Genomic DNA, 20,163 nt, shown 5'->3' with positions numbered 1-20,163 from the left:
AATATGTTTATTGTATAATTATTTTGATAGCCCCAGGAAATTATTTTCAGATTTATAGCTAAATTTTTAGATATTTATTTCAGCAAAATCAATTTTCCGTACATATACAAAAATAGAGAAAAATATTCTCCACAATTCTTCTTTACCGTAATTACTGTTGAGTTAACGATCATGAGAATGTCCAGATGTCCGTACAGTTACCGGATATCCGTCTATCTGTCTAGTCGCTGATAACATATCAGATTATCCAAGGACATTGCAACAATCGATAATCGCTGGGTATATTCTCAATAATTATACGGATTGCTATGATGATTATAGGGATCGCTGTGATTGGCAGGTATCTATAGTCAATGAACATTCGATCGTGATTGAGTACATGCTACCCATCACATGGATGGTATCCGATATCAGTGTTTGTATTTAAACTGAATTTCCCAGTTTCTCGTATCTGTTTTTTTTTTAACCTATACACACCACCGCACACTCTTATCTTCTTCTCTTTGAAACAATTTAGCCTTCGTCGCGCCGGCCGGTGACCCAATTTACTCTGTAAATGGGGTGCACTCGTTCGTTGGTTAAACCGCGAAAGAAATTAGTTTCCTCGCCGGAGGCGGGATCGCTGCAATAGATACGGACTGCATTAACCAGCCGGCTTCAAGCGCGCTGAACCAGTCATTCTGTTCACTCGATGCATTCGTATCTGTAACCGTGCCCATTAATGCATTCGACTATACGTGTCTCCGACTACTGTTCCGTATCCGGGTCCAATTCGGACCGGATTACGATACTCCCGCTCGACCTGCACAATAAGGGGAGTATGAACGGCAAACCAGAAGTTCGTCCTTTATTCCGGAGAGAACTCGTCGGGGCAGAAACCGAGAGTAGACTCTCGGATTACACGATTCTCTCCGGGTTTGTCACCTGGTGAGACAGACTCGGATCGAGAAGTTCTCACCTCTTATCTCACAGAAATGCTTCAGACTCGAATCAATTCGCGGAATATCGCTGCGATATCAAAACTTAATCGCCGACTATCATTCGTTAGATTCTGAGGATCGACTTGTACCTGTCAATTTTTAATATCATTCCCTCGACATGGGATAACGTGTGGATCTATTTTCGTTCTATGATAACGTTCTGCGATAGATCGGAACCGTTTTGCGGTACAAAGCACGCGATACAATGCGCGCAATCGCATTTGCCGAGCGCATCGCTGTTGCGCGCATCACTGGCGATGAACAAAACGACCATCGTGTGGGGTTTTCTTTCGGTCGACGGCGCGAAAATGGTCCCATATACCCGGCAGACGGTTATACCACACGCGCTCTCGATCGCAATCCGTAATCCATCAGATTTTTCCCCGCGACAATAATACCCGACGTTCAATCCGTTCGATCCGTTTGGGCTATATTGCTGCCAGCGAAACGCTCTATTTTTCATGGTCGGCGACCGCGGCTCGCTCAATCGGGCTGATTGAGGAAAAGAGAGGCAGAAAGAGAGAGAGAGAGAAAGAGAGTGAGGGAAAGAGTCCTCCACTTTAGGCAGTATTTCAGTGGTGCCCGATCATCGATAACACGCTTTGCGGGCGTTTGACACCGAGGAAAGTCAACTGGAGTCGCGTCAGCGTAACTCCCACGCTGGAATTCGCGGTTTATCGTTCGCACGCGCTTATAAAACTGCAAAAATACTCCAACGATCGTGGCGCAAGCTGAATTACGTTCTATTCACGCCTGCATAGCGCTTTCAGTTGACAGCCCTTCGCTCTTGCGCGGCACTAAAATTTATTGTGATTTTTTTTTTTTTTTTGTAAAACAACTCGATAAATGGTCAGTCTATTTTAAAGGTGTTCTGCTTGAATAAATCCGTTAAAGCTATTCAATTATATAATGCGATCGCATTTTACAAATTTTTAGATGTCCAAGCGTTTAAAATTAAGTATTTTGTCTTCTATAAAACTCTTGTTCTTTATAACAACATTTAAATTTAACAAAAGTATAAAATATATATATATATATATATATATATATATATATCTACACAAAATTGAGAAATAAAATTAAACAATTTGACAATTTAACAATTCATAAAGGTAATTAAAGATAAGTAGTTTTCGCTTTATGTCATTGAAAGAAAAAATACTTTTCAAAAAACCATTAGTTAAAAATTTTTAAAAACTTTGCTTTGAATTTCTTATGTAATAACACAAATTTCTATATGTAATATATAGTTATAAGAAATTTTATTTTTTTACAATATGAAAATAAATGTGATGAAACTCTATTATTTATGTACAATTTTAATCCTCGAAGCGAAAAAATTTATAGTTTTACAATTTATGCGATTGATACTATCAAATTAATTATGTTATCGTGATCGCCTTCTCAAAATCTGTGCGTGACAAAACTTGTTTAACCTTATATCTTTTTCAACAACTAAAAATACATAAAAATTATTCAGGTATCAAGAAAGAGAAATTATGTAACGTGACGTAATCGTTAAGAATTAATCAAATAACGTTATTTCGTTGACTGGAAATTGTCGATTTCGTTAACATACATATCTACGCGTGACTGAAATGATTTTTCAAAACAGCAAAACACCTCTATTATCGGTCAGGAATAAAATACGTCGGAGGTGCGTCTTGCGTGCACAGCAGCTGCGCCGATCGATTATCCTTGACAGATATATTAGACAGACGTCTCTCGAGGATTACGTCGCGCTATTGGCGCGGATGTACAGACGCGTGCGTACCTATCGACGTGACAGAGTGGTACATAAATTGAGCGAAACGCACTGGCGACGTCCATCAGGGCTACGACCGATAGAGAAAGAGAGAGAGAGAGAGAGAGAGAGAACGAGTTGCGCTGAATATGAATTGATTTTTCGCGCGTTGTGAGCGCGATTATGATGCCAATGTCCGCCAGCGAGTGTCCTATCCACGTGTTTTATCATCCGAATTGTGAGAGAGAATCGTCGCGCCATCGTGAATTATGAATCCCGTAAAGCAAACGCAATTCGTTCGGCTTTAAACGACGCTGATTAAGGTGAAGTCTGATTAACAGGCCGATTCTATTACTGGGTTAGTATCTGACATTTATTACACGTGTGACACCTGTGTCCAAAGAACGGAATGTTTAATGCTAAAAAATTACTTTTTAACATTACAATAGAATGATTATTGATGAAAATAAATGTCAGAGAGAAATGGCACGTGATAAATAAATTTGATCCGATACTTGTGTCACATAATAAAAAAAATTTGCGATATTTTTTTCTGTCAGTCCTCTTGTTAATATTATATTTCTTCATTATAATACAAAGTCAAGAATAAGTTATTGAATTTTTGCTCCTTTATTTCTCAAAATTTCTCTTCTAGGGAAGAAAAGTATTACAGATAAAATTGCTACGAATATCACTAATTTAATAAGTTATTTCATTATATATTATTGAAATTGTTAATTAAATATAGATTAATGTAAGGAGAGAACGATTTTGCTGAAGTATCTAAAAATTTAATTAGATATACATAGATATAAAAATAATTATCAAAATTACGTAGGAATCTCTAGCGTGATAAAGCAATACTGCAAAAAGTTTTGACATATTAAAAAGTTTGAGCGTCCTACATAATTATTTTGAAGGTTCAACAAAAATAGTTTAGCAAAATTATTTTTTCCGTATAAATTTATTCGCTTGATACTTCATACATTTAATTACCATAACGATTTTCAATATCACGATATCATGTCGGTAGCGAGAATTGCTTTCGATCGCGTCATTTGTCGTGGAATTTGCGTGGCAACCACGGGTTGACCGGGCACGAATTACCCCCGGTCGATGTTTATTGGCTTCGATTAAGTTTCTTCCCCTTTGGCGAATTACCGCCTTTCCGTTCAGTCTCTCCTGTTGCATTCAGCACAACGACGACACGCGTCGGGACGCCGTCGTGGATCCCGGAACTAAATGAAAATGGAAATGTTGGGCGAGTAGCACGGCGATCTCACCCCGATATACGCTACCACTTTTCCACCTTCTTACCTCTCTCCGAGTTCTCTCGTGTCGGAGTCTATTCCAGCCTGGCGATACGGAATTGCTCCCAATTTATTTCCCCGACCAACGCGGCAGCAGTGGCAGCAACCCACCTTGTACCACGAAGTGGGTACCACCCACGGAGAAAGCGGCAGTCTGTTTGCCAGTAACGACACGGGTCGCCCTGATTTCACTGGCTTACATCCGTTTAGACTGTGGCCCTTCTTCGGCATTTCGTAAAATGCAAATACTCTCGTCGTCTCCTCCGGTTGAGATAGTTCCGCAGGAAAATATCACGGTCGGCATTTTCAAACTTAAGTATCTACTTATTGGCGTACGCAAGATAAAAGTAATACGAAATAGAAGTCGAGATGCGATTTCGACTTTTTTTAGAAACAAATAAACAGTAGTCTATGTAATTTGTACTTATATTCTAGAATATGCATACAAATTCAATTTTTTTGAAGTAGGATAAGAGGGAAAATTACAAATACATGGTAGACCTGAATAGTATTCTTTTTTTCTGTCGCAATATATGAGAGAAATGTGTTTAATTTTATTAGTGATTATATTATAATATTACAGAGTAAAATAATTAAGAGCTTCATTTTTACTATTATTACTGTCATAATGTTAGTCATAATAATCATATATGTAATTTTCTCCAACATGAAAACATTGTACTATAAATTATGATAATTTCAAATATTAATATAGTAAAATTCCAAGATATAATGTATATTATATTAATAAAATTGCTTTATTCTGTGATGTGGCACGACCAGTGACAACTAAATTTTACATAAAAAATTAAATGTTTAATATTTCTGTAAGAAATTGATGTTTAACATTTAGCTTTAGTTATGTTTAACATTTTTCTTTAGAACATGCAATATTTTTCTGTCACTTTATTTTGCGGAATAAATCTCTAACTAAATTTCAAAAACATATGAAAGAATTGTACGCTTAATTGTGTGTAAAGTGTGCAATGAAACAATACGCTATAATTCGCAAATGAATGTGTAGAATTATTTTTCCGGAACATTGTAGTATAATTTTTAACAGGTTCTATTCTCGATTCTATTTTTCACATTACTTTTATGATAATTTACAAAGCCAAATAAATTGTCGGAATGGTACTGTTGGCATGCAAAAATTATAGGATCATCACTTATGCAAATTCTGACAGGAACACGCGCCTTAATTTGCACAAACTAATACAGGTGCTTAATCCTTTTATTACTAAGAAAGCAGACGAAATGTGGGCATTGCGAATGCACTATTATTATATATTACTACAGTGGTAGACTCGGAATGTTATTCGCAATGCGTAACGCATATTGTATAATGCAGCAGTTTTTACATTTATCTTGCAGTTAATTTTTTTTATTCGCGTTAAAGATATAATATTCCGACATATACGTAATTCTGTTTAATTTTTACGGATTCCGTTGATGCCATATGGCATTTATGTGTATTCTGTTGTTGTTCTCTATAGAGAAATTTATACAGTTAGAACGAAATTTTTCGTGGAATTTTTATAAAATTATGAATAATTCATAGTTGACGAAATGCCAGAAAGTGAATATCTGAAAGTTATGTATAAAACACAACAGGAATTGTCGAAATCTTCAAATCTCTGAGCTTCCACATCAATGTGAACTAAAATTGGTTTTTTTTTAGCAATGAATTTAAAATTTAAAATATTGATGTGCAAGAGACGAGTGTTGAAAATAAATTAAGAAATAAATCTGTGCATCTATATTTCAAATCTACAGAATGTTGTTCTAACGCGTCGGGATCGCGACAACATCGTTCATGTAAATCGTGACGTGACGGCCGCTGTCATTGCGATCCGGCGATATGAGAAAAATAAAGGTGACGATTACCGGATCGTGGAACTCTTTCTGTTTCGCAATCACACGTCAGAAACGAGCAAATAGTCGATGCAATGCGTCATTGTAACGCCCGCGGGAATTCTCTCATGTGTCAACGGATTATTGTGCCTTTCGATGGCATTAGCATAGCTCAGAAGTAGATTCCTCGTAGCGATACGAGTCGCAAGATTCTCTTTGGTATTCCATTTTAGAAAAACAATTCGTATGAACTGTGAAGAATAGTGAGTGCGAAAGGCAAAAGATACGTAAGGCAAATGATACATAGAATAAATAAATCATGCAGATATTGGCTATATAAAAGATTTTACTTTTTTTGTGCTATTATTATCAATATATCATTAGAAATTATAGTGGGATATCATTTATATGTATATAGTGTGCAACCATTTTCATAATTAATTAAAGAAATAAAATATATTAATCGAGGATTTTTTTTATAAAAAAATAAATATTAGAATTACACCTTTCGTTAAATTATGATAGATGATAATATATTACTGCATATGTATTTTGTATTACATATTTTGCATATGTAGAGAAAATGTTGCAAGCACAAAAATGATAAAAATGCGTTTTATAGTATGACGAATGGATTGTAAGGTAACTGTGTTTTATCGCATACTAATATAATATTTGATGTGAAAATGCCACTACAAGCAGAGAAAAAAGAGTAATGCAACTAAAAATATTGCAATTGTGCAATTGGTATTTTTACTTATACTTAAACATTTTGAAATTTTAACAACATTAACACGATTTTTAAAAAAGCAAAATAATTAAAAATTTTTGCAGAAGCTTATTGCTCATATCTTTATTACAGTAATTTTTGTAGAATTTTTGAAGCGATAGTTTTCAAGAAAATAAATTTGTTCTTTTTCCTGAAAAATTAAAAAAATGACATTTATAATATTTTGTTGTGATATGCCTCATGTAACAGAAGTAGAATACACGAAAAAGATTTTTACATATAACATTACAACTAAAAAGCAAGAATCTAAAGCAATTGTATTAGTATTGCTTGAGAAATTTCCATAGAAAGTTACTTTTTTCTTAAAATGTAATTTTTGGAAACAATTTTCAGTATTGTGATAAAAGATACACAAAATAACTTTTCTCTATACTTAAATAAATTGTGTGTCATATACTTATTTAAAAAAGAAAAGTAGCTTCGCGCGAGCGATTCACGGAAGCATATTCAACGTTACTTTACGCCCCCATAACTCACCAATTACAAAGTCACCTTTCACATTCACCGAGAGAAAGAAAGAGAACGAGAGGCCTATGATTACCGCGCACTTTTCTACTTTTCTTCCCTCAACATTCTTACCGTTCCGAAAAATCGGGAAAATTCATTCGCCCCCGCATGTCGACCGCAACGAATCTCCGCGAATGCATTTTTTCAGTGGCGAGAATTATCGGCTTTTTTCGTCTCAATGGCCGGAGCGCAGTTCCAAGAGTAATGAATTCTTTTCAGCGGGACGCGAGCGCACAAAAATTAATTTAAATCAGGCGAATGGTAATTTGCTCACGTACCACGAGCGGCTACTCGCCTTCGTACTCTCTTTCTCGCGCTACTTTTGCATCGCGACCGCGGAAGCCAGAGCAGCGTCCGCTCCTTAATCAGCCCCGCCGGCCCTTTTATCGACGGAATCCCTAACAAAGTGCGCGAACGTGTCGCCTCTCGCGCTCTCGCGACCTTCTATTTGTCCTATCGTTTTGCCCCTTTGCAACGGAACCGGCCTTTTGCTCATAGATAGATACAATTCCACCTGGTCAGGGTCGGCCGCTCCTGGATAATTGAGTTCGCCCCTTTGACAGGCGTGCACCACCCTGTAATCCGCTCTTTTAATCCACGTCCATTACGCGTGGCACTGAAGTAAATTTCTGTCGCACGAAACGAGAACGTCGCGCGTGTTCCGTTCCTGATGGCTTTATCGTCTGCCATGATCGTCGGTGTTAATCGCGAACAGGTTTTAATTTACATTTATCTCTCCGTAGACATCACGCTTGTTTATTCTTCTACGCTATTGATATCTACCTAACTTGCGGCGATTTTCAAGTTAATTTACGTTTTCATGAGTGGATGGTGACCTTTCAAAGCCTGAAACCAATTACTCATATGAAACTAATTGCGAAACTAATTGCAGATGCCATTAACAGCTACTACCAATCAAGATATTAATGATATTATATAATACGTTATAAGCAGTATGTCTGCATTTTGAATTAATATACTGAAAAAGAATTAAATTTTTATAAATATTTGTTTGAATAATATACTAATTATATATAAATATATATAATATTTATTTTTGGTACGAGAACCATTAATTTGATTTAAGTATCATTTATTTTAATGAGTAAATATTTATTTACTGTAAGTAAATATTTAGTTAACACTATTTAAACGAATATTTATTAAAATTTCGTACATTTTTTAAATGTATTTGAAAAGAGCGTAGTAAATATCTCACTTCTGTAAAAATCTGTAAAAAATTGTTGGAAATTTCTGAAAAGTTATTATTTCCTAATGGTTGTTGATAGAAGTCTTGACTTAAATTTCGTTATTTCTTGCATAGATTCTTTCGATCGGAAGTTGTAAAGAAGTTGTGGCGTCAGTCTACTGACATAAATAAAAATCGTTAAAAATTTGCATCATGTCGTGAAAAGTTCTGGCATGATATTGACGTCTTGATTTTGACAATTTTTTTGTTTTAAAAGAATTATTGGAGAACTTGCGAAAAATTCATTTTTTTTCTTGTTGGATGCTCGACGCTAATTCAGACGACAGCTGTAGTTTAAACGAAACTTATCGGTAAACCAAGTTATCTAACAGATTGGCGAATTCGATTGTCTGGCTACGCTTTTCCTAATTTGGCATACATTACTCGATGCAGAAATTAGCCTTGTTACGGCGCTCTCGTCGTTACCTGGGAAACCATCGTTCTACGTCCTTTGATGTATCCGCTTTGAGGATCAAGTCCGTGAATGTGAAATATCGATAGTCTTGAACGAGTCTTCGATCTCGACCATTCTCTTTGTATGCATGAAAGGGATCATTTTTGCGAGGAAACTCGCTGTAAAAGAAAAATATTCACCTTCCAGGTCCTTGAAAGTTGGTATAATTATGATTGTTAAATTCTCATTTAAATAATTAATATTGTATACTTGTACAATAATTTGCGAAATAAACATCCTATTAATTGCAATATTCTAGAAGAAATTTAAAGAAGAATAGGGATATGAAATTTGAAAAAACATCTTTCTTTGATTTTTACAAATTGAAGAATAAATGAGTCTAAGATTCGGAGAATATATAAGTGGTTTTTCTTCATTCTACGCCGTTTTGATTGATTTGGCGAGATTTATTTGTACTTATAGCGTCACGATGACGTTAGAGAAAAGCGCGATGAAGCAGACTGCCGGAGTTAATGAAACGCGGCGAACAGTTTCCTCGATCGAAGGAAATTACTTCGGCAATAGATAAGAGCGATTAAACCCTAGCCGATATCTACGATGGAGCGACGGAAGATTATCGAAATGGTGTCCTTTCACGCTGTTGCAATCGATTGGTTGCTACATTAATTGTCCATCCATCATGATCTCGACAAAATTCTTTGAGTCCTGAACGTTATTCCATATGTTATTTGCTTAGTTTCTCTCGTAAATTGATTAAATTTTACGTTGTACCGAAATAAATTGCTTTATATTATTCTTAAATAAATGAACTGTGCTATCAATAGTCGCTTTTCAATCGCGTTTTACATTTGTTATAATATATAACATTAATAATAATTTTATCGCGTAATCACATTTACGGTCTTAGGAATTTTACTAATAATAATATTTTATTTATATCTTTATTGAACGCAAAAGAAAAAGGATTATAAAAAATAACAACTATAAATATTTCTTACTCGTGTAAATAGAATGTTCTTGTAATATAATGATTACTGATATGCTCCATTTTTTTTTTATTAAAGAGACTGAAAGTTAATATTGTATTAATTATAATTCTCAGAGGATTAATATACAAAAATATTAATGACAGTAATTATGCACAAATTTCATAAAGTTCCGCTGATTACAGCTAAATGCTTTAACAGAAATTCATTTGATTTAAATTGCCGAAAAACCTCAACGTGAAGCACCATTATGAAAAGTTCACGTTACAAACGTACAAACGAATTTAACAACATAAAATGATTTAAATCCAGAATTACATTAAAGAGACAAAGGAAGTATGTAAAATCACACATAAAACATTTTTTTAAATTAAATTTTAATAACAAAGTGTGGAATTCGTTTGTATAAGATTAATTTATTATTTAGTTACTTAAATATTTAATTATAAAGAGTGTTCTAATAAATTACAAAAATACATCTATCATTCGAAAAAAATTTTTTAGGAACGAAATTTTCATTAAAAAATAGACTCTGCGTTTAAAGAGCATCTCTGCAAGTTTCAGTGCATTGATCTCTTTCGGCAGCGTTCTGTATCCGTCGATTGTTACGGTATTTCACCGTCTGGGATGACTGGCGTCGACGGGTGGTGATTAGAACGAATACGCTCGTTAACGTCGTAGCCGCATAAAAGCGTTTGAATGTATCCGAGTTGAAACACACAACGGTGGTATTTGAGAAAGAGAAGAAAGATATATACATATATATATATATATATATAATATCTCGACGACGTATTTAAAAATATTCCGAGATTTATTGTTCCGTCCATTGAGGACGGAGGCCAGTTTTTCGCTCTTCCATGTCGCGTGATTTGTGGGCCATTATAGTTCTTCATCTCTGTCCCTCCGTTGAGCGATCACCTCCGTCGAAAGCGAGGGGACTGTTCCGTATTCAACCCAGTGCCGATCTCGGTCGATGGCCCGCCCGATGGCTCTTCCGGGTTATTCATTACGGGGTCGCGGAGTTAAAACCACCCTGAGACTTTTTATCGACATCGAGGCGACAGCGCCCTTTCCGCCTTTCGGAATCCGATGTAATCCGCAACGCCGGGATCTCCGATTTACTCCTTTGCAAGGTTTGGTGAAATTGCGGAGGCGGAGTCCCGATATCGGTTACGCTTCTTTTTCCCGCGACGACGTTGCTTGCCTGCTTGCTCGACGAAATCGAGTTATCTCGCTCGAGAAAACATGTTCCCGTAGATGTGTAAAGCACTCACGGATTTTTCATTGAATGCATCATCGGTCCTTGGCAGAGAGTCGCAAGCCTTATAAATAAGCGCGAGTGGAAAATTATGCATTAAAAAAATAATTTTTTATATTGTACAAATTAACGTTTAGATTAGCACAATTAATAAATTACATAACAATTATAACAATTATTATTCATTAGATTTAATTAAAATTATTATATTAGTGGGTGCATTTATATTTTTGTAAAAAGGTTTTTATAAATTATTAACTTTATATTTATTTATTGCTGTTTAAATATTTGAAAGACATAAAAAGTGATAAGAATTAATCATATACGTGTTTCTGATCAATAATTATTCAAAGCTATGTTATTTCAAGAAACAATGCTTTATATCGCATACGAAATAAATTTTTATTTACGATTGAAAAAAAAAGTGATGTAGTAACGTGTGAACAGTGCAAGATTATATATATATATATATACACACACATAAAACTTTCTGACGATATATTCGATAAAGCTGAATTTGTGTTATGCTCTGTCGTGAGATCGACGTAATTCTTTTTATCGGTTACCTCGAAATTACGCGCGGACCGAACTGTGATATCCTTTTTGTGGCGATCGATTTGGATTGAATAACGAGTCGTCGCCTGCGCGGAATCTGATTTGTTGCAACGTTAATACATTCGCCAGCCGTACCGATTGGATATCGGAAACAATAACGCAATGCCGATGAGCAATGAGGACGGGCCGCGACGGAACGTGAATTGAATGTTTATCGGTAACGAGAGAATTGGCCACGATAATTTGCGAACGGCGCATTTTTGCGGAAACGAAACTGATAATTTCGCTTAGCTCGGATTTCGACGGGTGGACGCGTTAAATTTATTTCCACGAACAAAGATAGAAAGGATATCTGTCTATAATCGAAATTGAAAATGCGCTCGTATGTTGGACGTGAAACTTAAAATTTCCATTAAGTTAACCCGTTGCTATTAATAAATAGGTTGTAATTTTGCAATAAGTTATTAATGAGAAGCTAGCTTAACGGAGTTTAAAACGAGCTTGTAATTGTATAGTGAGTTTAAACTGACTTCTACCACTATAAATTGCTCATTCTGAAACTTGTTGTAAGATGAGATAGATTTATTTATGACAATAAAAGAGAAAGAATGTTAGTGATATCTTTCAAAGACAATATATATAACAACAGACTTATATAAAACGAACTTAATTACTTAAATTTTTGCATAAATTTCGATTTGATTTATGAAAATTTAACGGAAATTATCCCATATCCAATATTACGTTTAAAATAAATGCAATTTTTGACAAATGTAGTCATTACCTCCTTTAATTATCTCTCCATTAGCGGCATAAATAATTCACTAAATAATTAATTGAATTTTATATATATGTACCAGTGAGATACTCATTATTATAATTATTAATATTAGCATTATCTTAACGAAGATACCAGTTACGATTAATGCACTCGATAATTATTTTTATTGACTATAGAATTTTGAAATATTTTAATCTACTGTCACAATTTACATTTTTCTGCATCTCTGATTTCGAAAATTGAAACAAAATTACCCGACATCGATCCCTGCAGCTTCATTTCTCATTGATTCGGAGTTCGTGCGCTAACCACTCGTCAGCTGCGACAAATCCCCGAATGAAGCTGTCGAACCGGAATAAGGACACACTCTTCCAGCGGTCCGTATCGCGTCCCGATGGAGATAATCGAAATACTTCCGGGATGACTTCGCGAAAGCGATCGGACGCTTCGATGCGGCGAACCGAAGTTTACTCTTCTTCTCTTCGTCGGGCTTGCGGGAGTTAGGGAACTTCCGTATCCCGTATATATCGACCTCGGATATCCGATAAACTCGACAGCGACGGGCAGTATTTTCAGCACCCGATCAAACCGTCCCCTTCGTTCCTTCATCTCCTCCTCCGGCTCTCGATATCCGACCGCGAAATCGTTCGATCCATCTATCTCTCGTGGTGAGGCTGCCGTCGGAATTCCGAAATGACAAGGCGGACGCGCAGCAAGACTCTTCCGGATCGTTGATCAGGAAATGCGTTTACACGGACGGTCGCATAGCCGATATTAACGCAAGTGATATCATAGCCATCGGGCACCGGCTCGCTCTTCCTGTCAAGTTCGCGGTTCGACGAGCCGTATCGGACAGCGAGACGGCCTGCTCATTAAACTACATGCGGCTGCATGTGGCGCGCTCGTTGCCGAAATGCTGCGAGAGATGAGCGCGCCTGTTATCGCAAATTCCTTCTCCTCTTCTCTGAAGTTGATTACGTCAAGATTGACGTCTATGAGTATTGATACAGTATCGTATATCTCACGATGTTACGATATTACGTTATATCGGTATTATTCATGCTGCTTTATGTTATTTATGTGTCTTTTCGAAATTGGGATTATTATATGTGGGTTTTATATTAAATTTCCAATTCGTCAAACGCGGTGGCGCATATTTTGATAATTTGATATCAAAACGTGCAAATTTTTTGAAATGAAGCTAACAGCGCTGAGAAAACATAAATCTTAATTGTATTTACATTTTATAGTTTAACTGCAACGATATTTTCATATTACAGTAAAATTGAATTATTCGGTATTCATTAATTGAAAATTTATCCTCTCAAGTATATATTATCTTGTATATATTCTCATATGTATACACACATAAATCCTGATTTTCTGTCCGTATTATCTTACCACTTACATGCTTCTCATTTTCAATCTTTTAAAATACAGATTATTTTAAAAAGATTCTATTGTTAAAATCCTTGACTCATTTTAATTCATTTATTTCATTTAATTCAGACAAGGTAATTCCTTAATTACATAAAGAATATTTTAGAATTGAATGAAACTTAGCGTTATTTTCAATAAAATTTCAAGCGAATTATCGACATTATTGATAATTTTTGAAATATAAATATAATCGTTTCATGAATAAAAATTTAAAAGCACAGTTCAATTCACGCCAAATTTCACTTTTCCCGATACTTTCGCAAACGTCTTGTATCGTTTGTACATTTACACGGATAAGCGAAAGTGCTGTGTGGCCTTCTAGAAGAATCTGGAAGACTATAAATATATATATAACGATAAGTCTTCACGAACTTCAAAGTTTGATGTCTTTTCCTGTAGTTTTCGAGAGCAGGCCGCCTCCCGGGCAATTGCAAACGATTTTAAACTACGTGTTGTGGATTTTATGGAGCCACCGTGCCACTATTATTTGTATAATCTCGTAAATCCGATGTTTTTATCTGCCGTCATGCCGACGGGGATCGTTGTCCGCTTTTTGCCTCGCGTCAACGTCGCCGCGTCGCGAAATTACCAACGAGTTTATAATGCAGCGATGGCGATGGATTTATTTAAGCTTCGGCGCAATTCGCTTGAGAATTGATAATCGAAAACATGCATTTAATATCAATATATTTACAGCGGTGAATAAAATTTTAATGGCATTTCCGTCGTTTATAGAGCTATACATTATTTGCGGAAAAACGTACAGTTTGAGATTTTGATGGATTTTGCGATGTCGTGTAACGCAGGTTGCATTATTTATCTACGTTGAATTCAGGCGCGTTTGTATTCATCTTGATAATCAGACGTTCGTGCAACTTCCTCTGGGCATATCTAAATGTGATATATGCAAATATGTTTTTATCACAGATATAATAATTGTATAGAATAATAATTCATAATGAATATTAGTAATAATAAAATAATTAAATATTAATGTTTAAAATTAAAAAGGTGAAATATTTTAAAAATAAAATATTTGGTGTAAAAATAAAATGAGCGCTGTGTAATAAATGTTTAATACGCAAACAAAAATTTTAATAGAAAATTCAATTATTCTAAATTTTTTTTATTGCCGATCACATATAATTTTATAGGTATATATACTTTTTATAATTAATAAAGAATTTTTCGCGGTTTTGGACTATGTGTTAATATTTTAATAATATTAAATTCTGTTAAGTATTTTTTCTTTTTGATAGTATTTATTACTTTAAGCAATAAAAATATAAAAATTATGGCTATCTTATCCTAATACATCAGAGATCCGAAGCCAGAGAAGCCTGTCAGTTAATAGTGTCTTTCTACTACTGATGGGGTTTAACGCCAACTTATGCGGCCGAGTTTCGCGCCAGAATGATAATAGCGGTCGTTAATATTCGATCGGCGGTTATACGCGCGCCACGCGTATCTGGTGTTAATCGCGGCGGTATTAACAATGTGTTAATTGGTATGCGCTAGTGGCGTTGGCGCCGGCGACGACCGCCGTCTTCTCCTATCCTACCGGGACCTCTTAAAGGAGGACGTAAAGCGTCTCCGTTTATCTTCTGTTCGCGCCGTTTATGGCGCGCTCTTGCTGTAAACGCTGCGTCGCGTCGTATTGCATTGCGTCGTGTCGTTGTATGCGTAATAATACGCGAGGAACGTTCCCGATGGCGTTTGCACGCTCGATAGACGCCAGACGAGACTGCCTGATCTCTCGAGAAAACCGGAATTCGGAGATTCAGAATGCACCGGCGCGCACAAGAAGGAGTCTTTGAGAGGAAGAACATTTCTCAGAGCATCGTCTTTCGGATAGGATACGCATTTTCTCCGAGTAATTTCCCTTATGTACTTGAATTAATTGGGATAAGAAGAACGGAGAGCTAGATTCTGGATCAATATTTCGGAGTATATCTTTCTGAGACAATAAGAAGAAATTTGTATAAAAATTGTAATTTTGATACAACACAAATTTTAAGTGATTTAAGGATGGATGTTACATGTATTTTTTTAATAAAAATGATGAAAGTATGAAACAATTATAGGCTTTTCTGTATTGTTTCTATATTGCATTTGAAAGTAACGCAAAAAGTTTGACGGTGATTTAAAGACTGGAATAAATATTATTTCAATAAGAAGTAGACATGTTATTGAAAAAGAATCCCGACTAGAAATTTATCCAAAGATTTTAGCAGGTCCTAATCAGGTTGATCTTATTTCGTTATCAGGTTCTGATAAGGAAAGTTCATCGGGACCTGATCAGTCATATAATACAACATAGTAGTCTTCATTATCATTATATATATAGATAGGATCAAGTCCTGATGAAGACCTGATAAGGTCCTTATCAGGACCCGATAAAGTCCTTATCAGATTCTCATCAGGACCTGATAAAATCCCTAGACAAATTTTTAAAATCAGGAATTGTTCAAATGCTATTATTAATAATTTAACATCACATTCCAAAAGACGCAAAAAACATATTTTAGAAATCCAGAAGGCATACTCTGAAGGAACTTTATAATCTCTAGGAGATTATCCAAATCGACTTGTATACGCCTTCTTCTAGAACTTGTGGACGTTTTCTTCTTACGAGTAACTCGTCCATTTCGTGACTGCGTACTAGAAACGAGATCAACCATATTCAAACCTAACGAGAACTTTCTTATATATATAGATATATCTTATTCAGGATCTTAGGTCAACCTTAACATACAACCTTACAAAGGTCAATCATACTCAAACCTGACGAGGATTTTCTTATTCAGGATTAACTTAAGTCAACCAAGTCCTTATAACATACAATCTTACAAAGGTCAATCATACTCAAACCTGATGTGAATCTTGTTAGGTGTACCTTATTTAGGATTATCTTACGTCAACCAAATTCTTATAACATATAAGGTTAACCTGACACAAATTCTAGTCAGGATGATGATAAAATGGCAACATTCTCATTTAAATTATAATAAAATTTATTGAACTGTTTTTATGTATTATACACCTGATCATCCTTAAATAATTTAGTTTCTTTACAAAGTTGTGATTCTATCGAATGTTATCTGACATGCTCATTGAAATTATGCTTGTATTGAATTAACTAGATATATTCATATTGTCGCATGAAAGATAAAGCGCTGACTTCTATATCGAAATAATCCCTATTCACATATCTTCCGAGAACACACAGCTGCTTTAAATCCGTTCCTATATTATCCTCCTGTCAACGACTTACCCCCCTGTTGAGGTATATCGTTGTACCATGTAGAACCCAGTAGAACTTTATACGTACGTGAGCCTATTATCCTATACATATCCGTAGCATTTTGCGCAAATTTGTTATTCTAATATCGCTGATGATGTGTACGAAATACGAATTTCATTGCTATTATCCTGCTTCTCTATTCTGCTGTCCACCCGTCCCTTTTACGACCCAATATTTTTCTTGTTTATTTAGCGTTCGTTAATATCCAATGAAAACAGTACGGTATCTCATTAAGTAAATTGTTTAATATTGAACACGTTACGGCTCATGTTATGATAAATATGACGTAGATTGAAATAAATGTAATTACGTCGTAAATACAAACGAATTCGTTCTTCTTGGAGGGAAACAGGAGACTGTTTCAAATTTTTAGAGAAGAGCAAGTTACCACGTCTCAAGTTTCGTATTTTTAAAAGAGTATCTATTTCAATAGACAGACGATATCTTGCAAGTTACATAAACGTTTTCTATACGTCGAGACTGTTCCTTATTTCCCCAGAATTTTATTTTTGCTTGTTAGCGCTTGCTTTCAAATAACAAGATCCCGTTTTGTATCTTTTGCTAAACTTTCAAGCACAGTCTTTCGAAGGTACTTACAAAGCGCTAAGTCAAAAAACGAATGCGTTAGCCCGTTTATGAATGCTCGCAGCACTGGAAAGGCTGATAAATCAAGATCAAAAGCAGGTATACTGTTCGTGATAGAACGTAAAGCTCGACGGCAGTGATAAGCGCTATTAAGTAAATTTACGAGATTTTGAGTTCAGCAAAATGCGTGAAATGACATTTAGCGTGTTATTAAAATACGCGTGTGCCAAATCTCTTTCGGCCGGATTAAACGTGCTCGTGATATAACATTATTATTTTCCAATTAATGCCGACCAAAATGATCGACCGAATAAGCCATACTCATACTCTGCCGTTTATTTTGTTTCAGGTATGACGGATTATTTCAGTAAGCTTTTGTTCGTATAGTGACGATCGACAAAATCGCTATTCTGCGTGAATGTTATGCTACACGTGAGTACTTTTCTACTATACAAGCTGCATAATAGCATACGGTGAGAGAAATATTACATTTATCGGACACAATGATTCGCTATATTTCTATAGAATGTTATTTGTTGAATTGCAAAGCGTTTGGATGTTAAGTACACTCATTAAGTAATACATTCCGGTGTCTTTTTATGGACCTTTATCGTTGGAATAACAACCAACATGAATATTCTGTAAAAGCTTTTCACATATCGTTTTATCATGAATATTGCAATTTTCTGTGTTCAAAGTATTCAGCGATTTTGTGAATTTTATGGAAAAAGATGATGGATATTATATGCAGATTGTAGTTTAAAAATGATTGTTTACTGGCATCAAAATATTTGAAAATATTATATTATGTCAAAGTTGGTTTTATAATTTTTTGCTTGATAGCGTAGATAAAATTGTACGTTTATATTTTATGATTTATTCTATGTATATATTTTATATTTTTATAATTAAATGATCGTTTTAATTTAAATAAATTCAAACGTAATAAATCAACTCTCTGTTTACAATATGAGACTTTTTGTTTTTGCCATACTTTACTCTCGAAATTCCTCCGAAATAAAAAAGGATGGAGGTTCCCTTTCAATATTTAAATTAAAAATTTTTGGTAATGTCATCAGAGATGTTGAAAAATAATTTTTAATTTCTCCATTTTTTGAAACTCTAAAATAATAAACGGAGAGAATAGAAGTACATATACAAAGTTAAGAAATCATGTCAATTTTCTGCGCGCATTCGTAAAATTATGAAATTGTTGCAAGTCTTAAAACTATCACATTATTAATGGAGTAGGAAATAAAATTTTCGTTGTTTATTTTCTAAAAATGTTCAATTATTTCGATTTTCTCTTCGCCATCGATATGGACGTTGGGATTCCGTTTGAGCTCTTCGCTACGTGAGACAGCATTTAAAAAGGGTAGATATTCGATGTACACTGTAACGTGGCGAATTGTAGTTTCGTCAGATATAGGAATCGTCTGATATATATATGATAATACGCGTCATAATGCATTGTCGCGACATGTTATATATTTTAATGAGAGCATTCTCTGAGAAATCCGCGGCTATACTTTCCTCAAAGCCGTCTTAAGTAAAGAAATGATTTCATTGAAAAGACGAATTAAGAGTTTGCTCGTAACGAGGTCTTCTCGTCGTCTCGTGAAATATAACGACGACGACGACAACGGCATTGCCAAAGTTCGCTCTTTCTCTCTTCCTCCTTCCCTCGTCTTTTTCCTTTCCTCTTGTCTTCATCTTCCATTTTCCCCACTTGCTTTCTTATTGTTTTTCTCTGCATCTCGGCTAATTACTTCTACTGTCTGCCTGTAACTGCACGAAGTTAGCAATGGTCGGGAACCGTTCGGTAATAAGTACTTTTTAATCCCCCATTCCCCGCACCGCGCCTCGTTATTCTGCATAAATGTCGTCGCGAGATTGTACAATTTGCTTCGCTCTTTTCGTTTTTTTTTCGCTCCGCTTCTTTTCTCCCGCGATTTTCGAAGTTAATCGGTTAATTGCTCACGAGGAAACTCGAAATGGCCTCGCTATACTACGCTACGGCGAGGAACTATAGAAGTACCTCGATATAATCCTCTGATTTCCAAATTATCTCTGAACAGTAGAGAAAATATTTCATGATTTTTTAATTGGGTTTAGCAGCGTTATAAGGCACAGTCAGTTTAATCCTTTGATTTATCGCGTACAACGTTACGCGAGATCTTCGTAGATTCCCTCGAGAAGTACTTTCTTAAAAAAATATCAAGATTTTTAACTCAACAGACATACTGTTTTCTTAACAATTTAGCAAAGAAAAAACTTATAATGAATAAAAATAACTTAAAGAATGTTTTAGTACTTGACAATAAAAATTAAATAAATAATCTTGAAGGCATGATAATCTAAGAAGAAATAATCTAATTTTTTTAAAACATTTAATTTTTCTC

The 20,163-nt window shown here is 35.1% G+C and overlaps 1 protein-coding gene and 1 long non-coding RNA gene across 6 annotated transcripts in view; one reads left to right on the top strand and one right to left on the bottom strand.

Moving 5' to 3' along the window:
• The window catches only part of Fur2 (furin-like protease 2), a 390,070-nt gene that overhangs the window by 290,670 nt on the left and 79,237 nt on the right, over nucleotides 1–20,163 (top strand). Inside the window, exon 2 of one of the 5 annotated variants that reach the window (XM_087411228.1) lies at nucleotides 18,111–18,193. The exons of the other annotated variants lie outside the window; for them this stretch is intronic. Coding sequence (XP_087267354.1) covers nucleotides 18,185–18,193 — 9 coding nt within the window. The 5' untranslated portion in view covers nucleotides 18,111–18,184. The remainder of the gene's footprint in view (nucleotides 1–18,110; nucleotides 18,194–20,163) is intronic. 5 annotated transcript variants of the gene reach the window in all.
• The window catches only part of LOC147908131 (uncharacterized), a 75,751-nt gene that overhangs the window by 50,823 nt on the left and 4,765 nt on the right, over nucleotides 1–20,163 (bottom strand). The window lies entirely within an intron of this gene.

The sequence above is a fragment of the Acromyrmex echinatior genome, chromosome 11 (genome assembly GCF_024713525.1).
Source record: "Acromyrmex echinatior isolate Ae372 chromosome 11, ASM2471352v2, whole genome shotgun sequence".
NCBI lineage: Eukaryota > Metazoa > Arthropoda > Insecta > Hymenoptera > Formicidae > Acromyrmex > Acromyrmex echinatior.
Note: the sequence above shows the minus strand (reverse complement) of the source record. Positions and strands in the feature narration are given on the sequence as shown.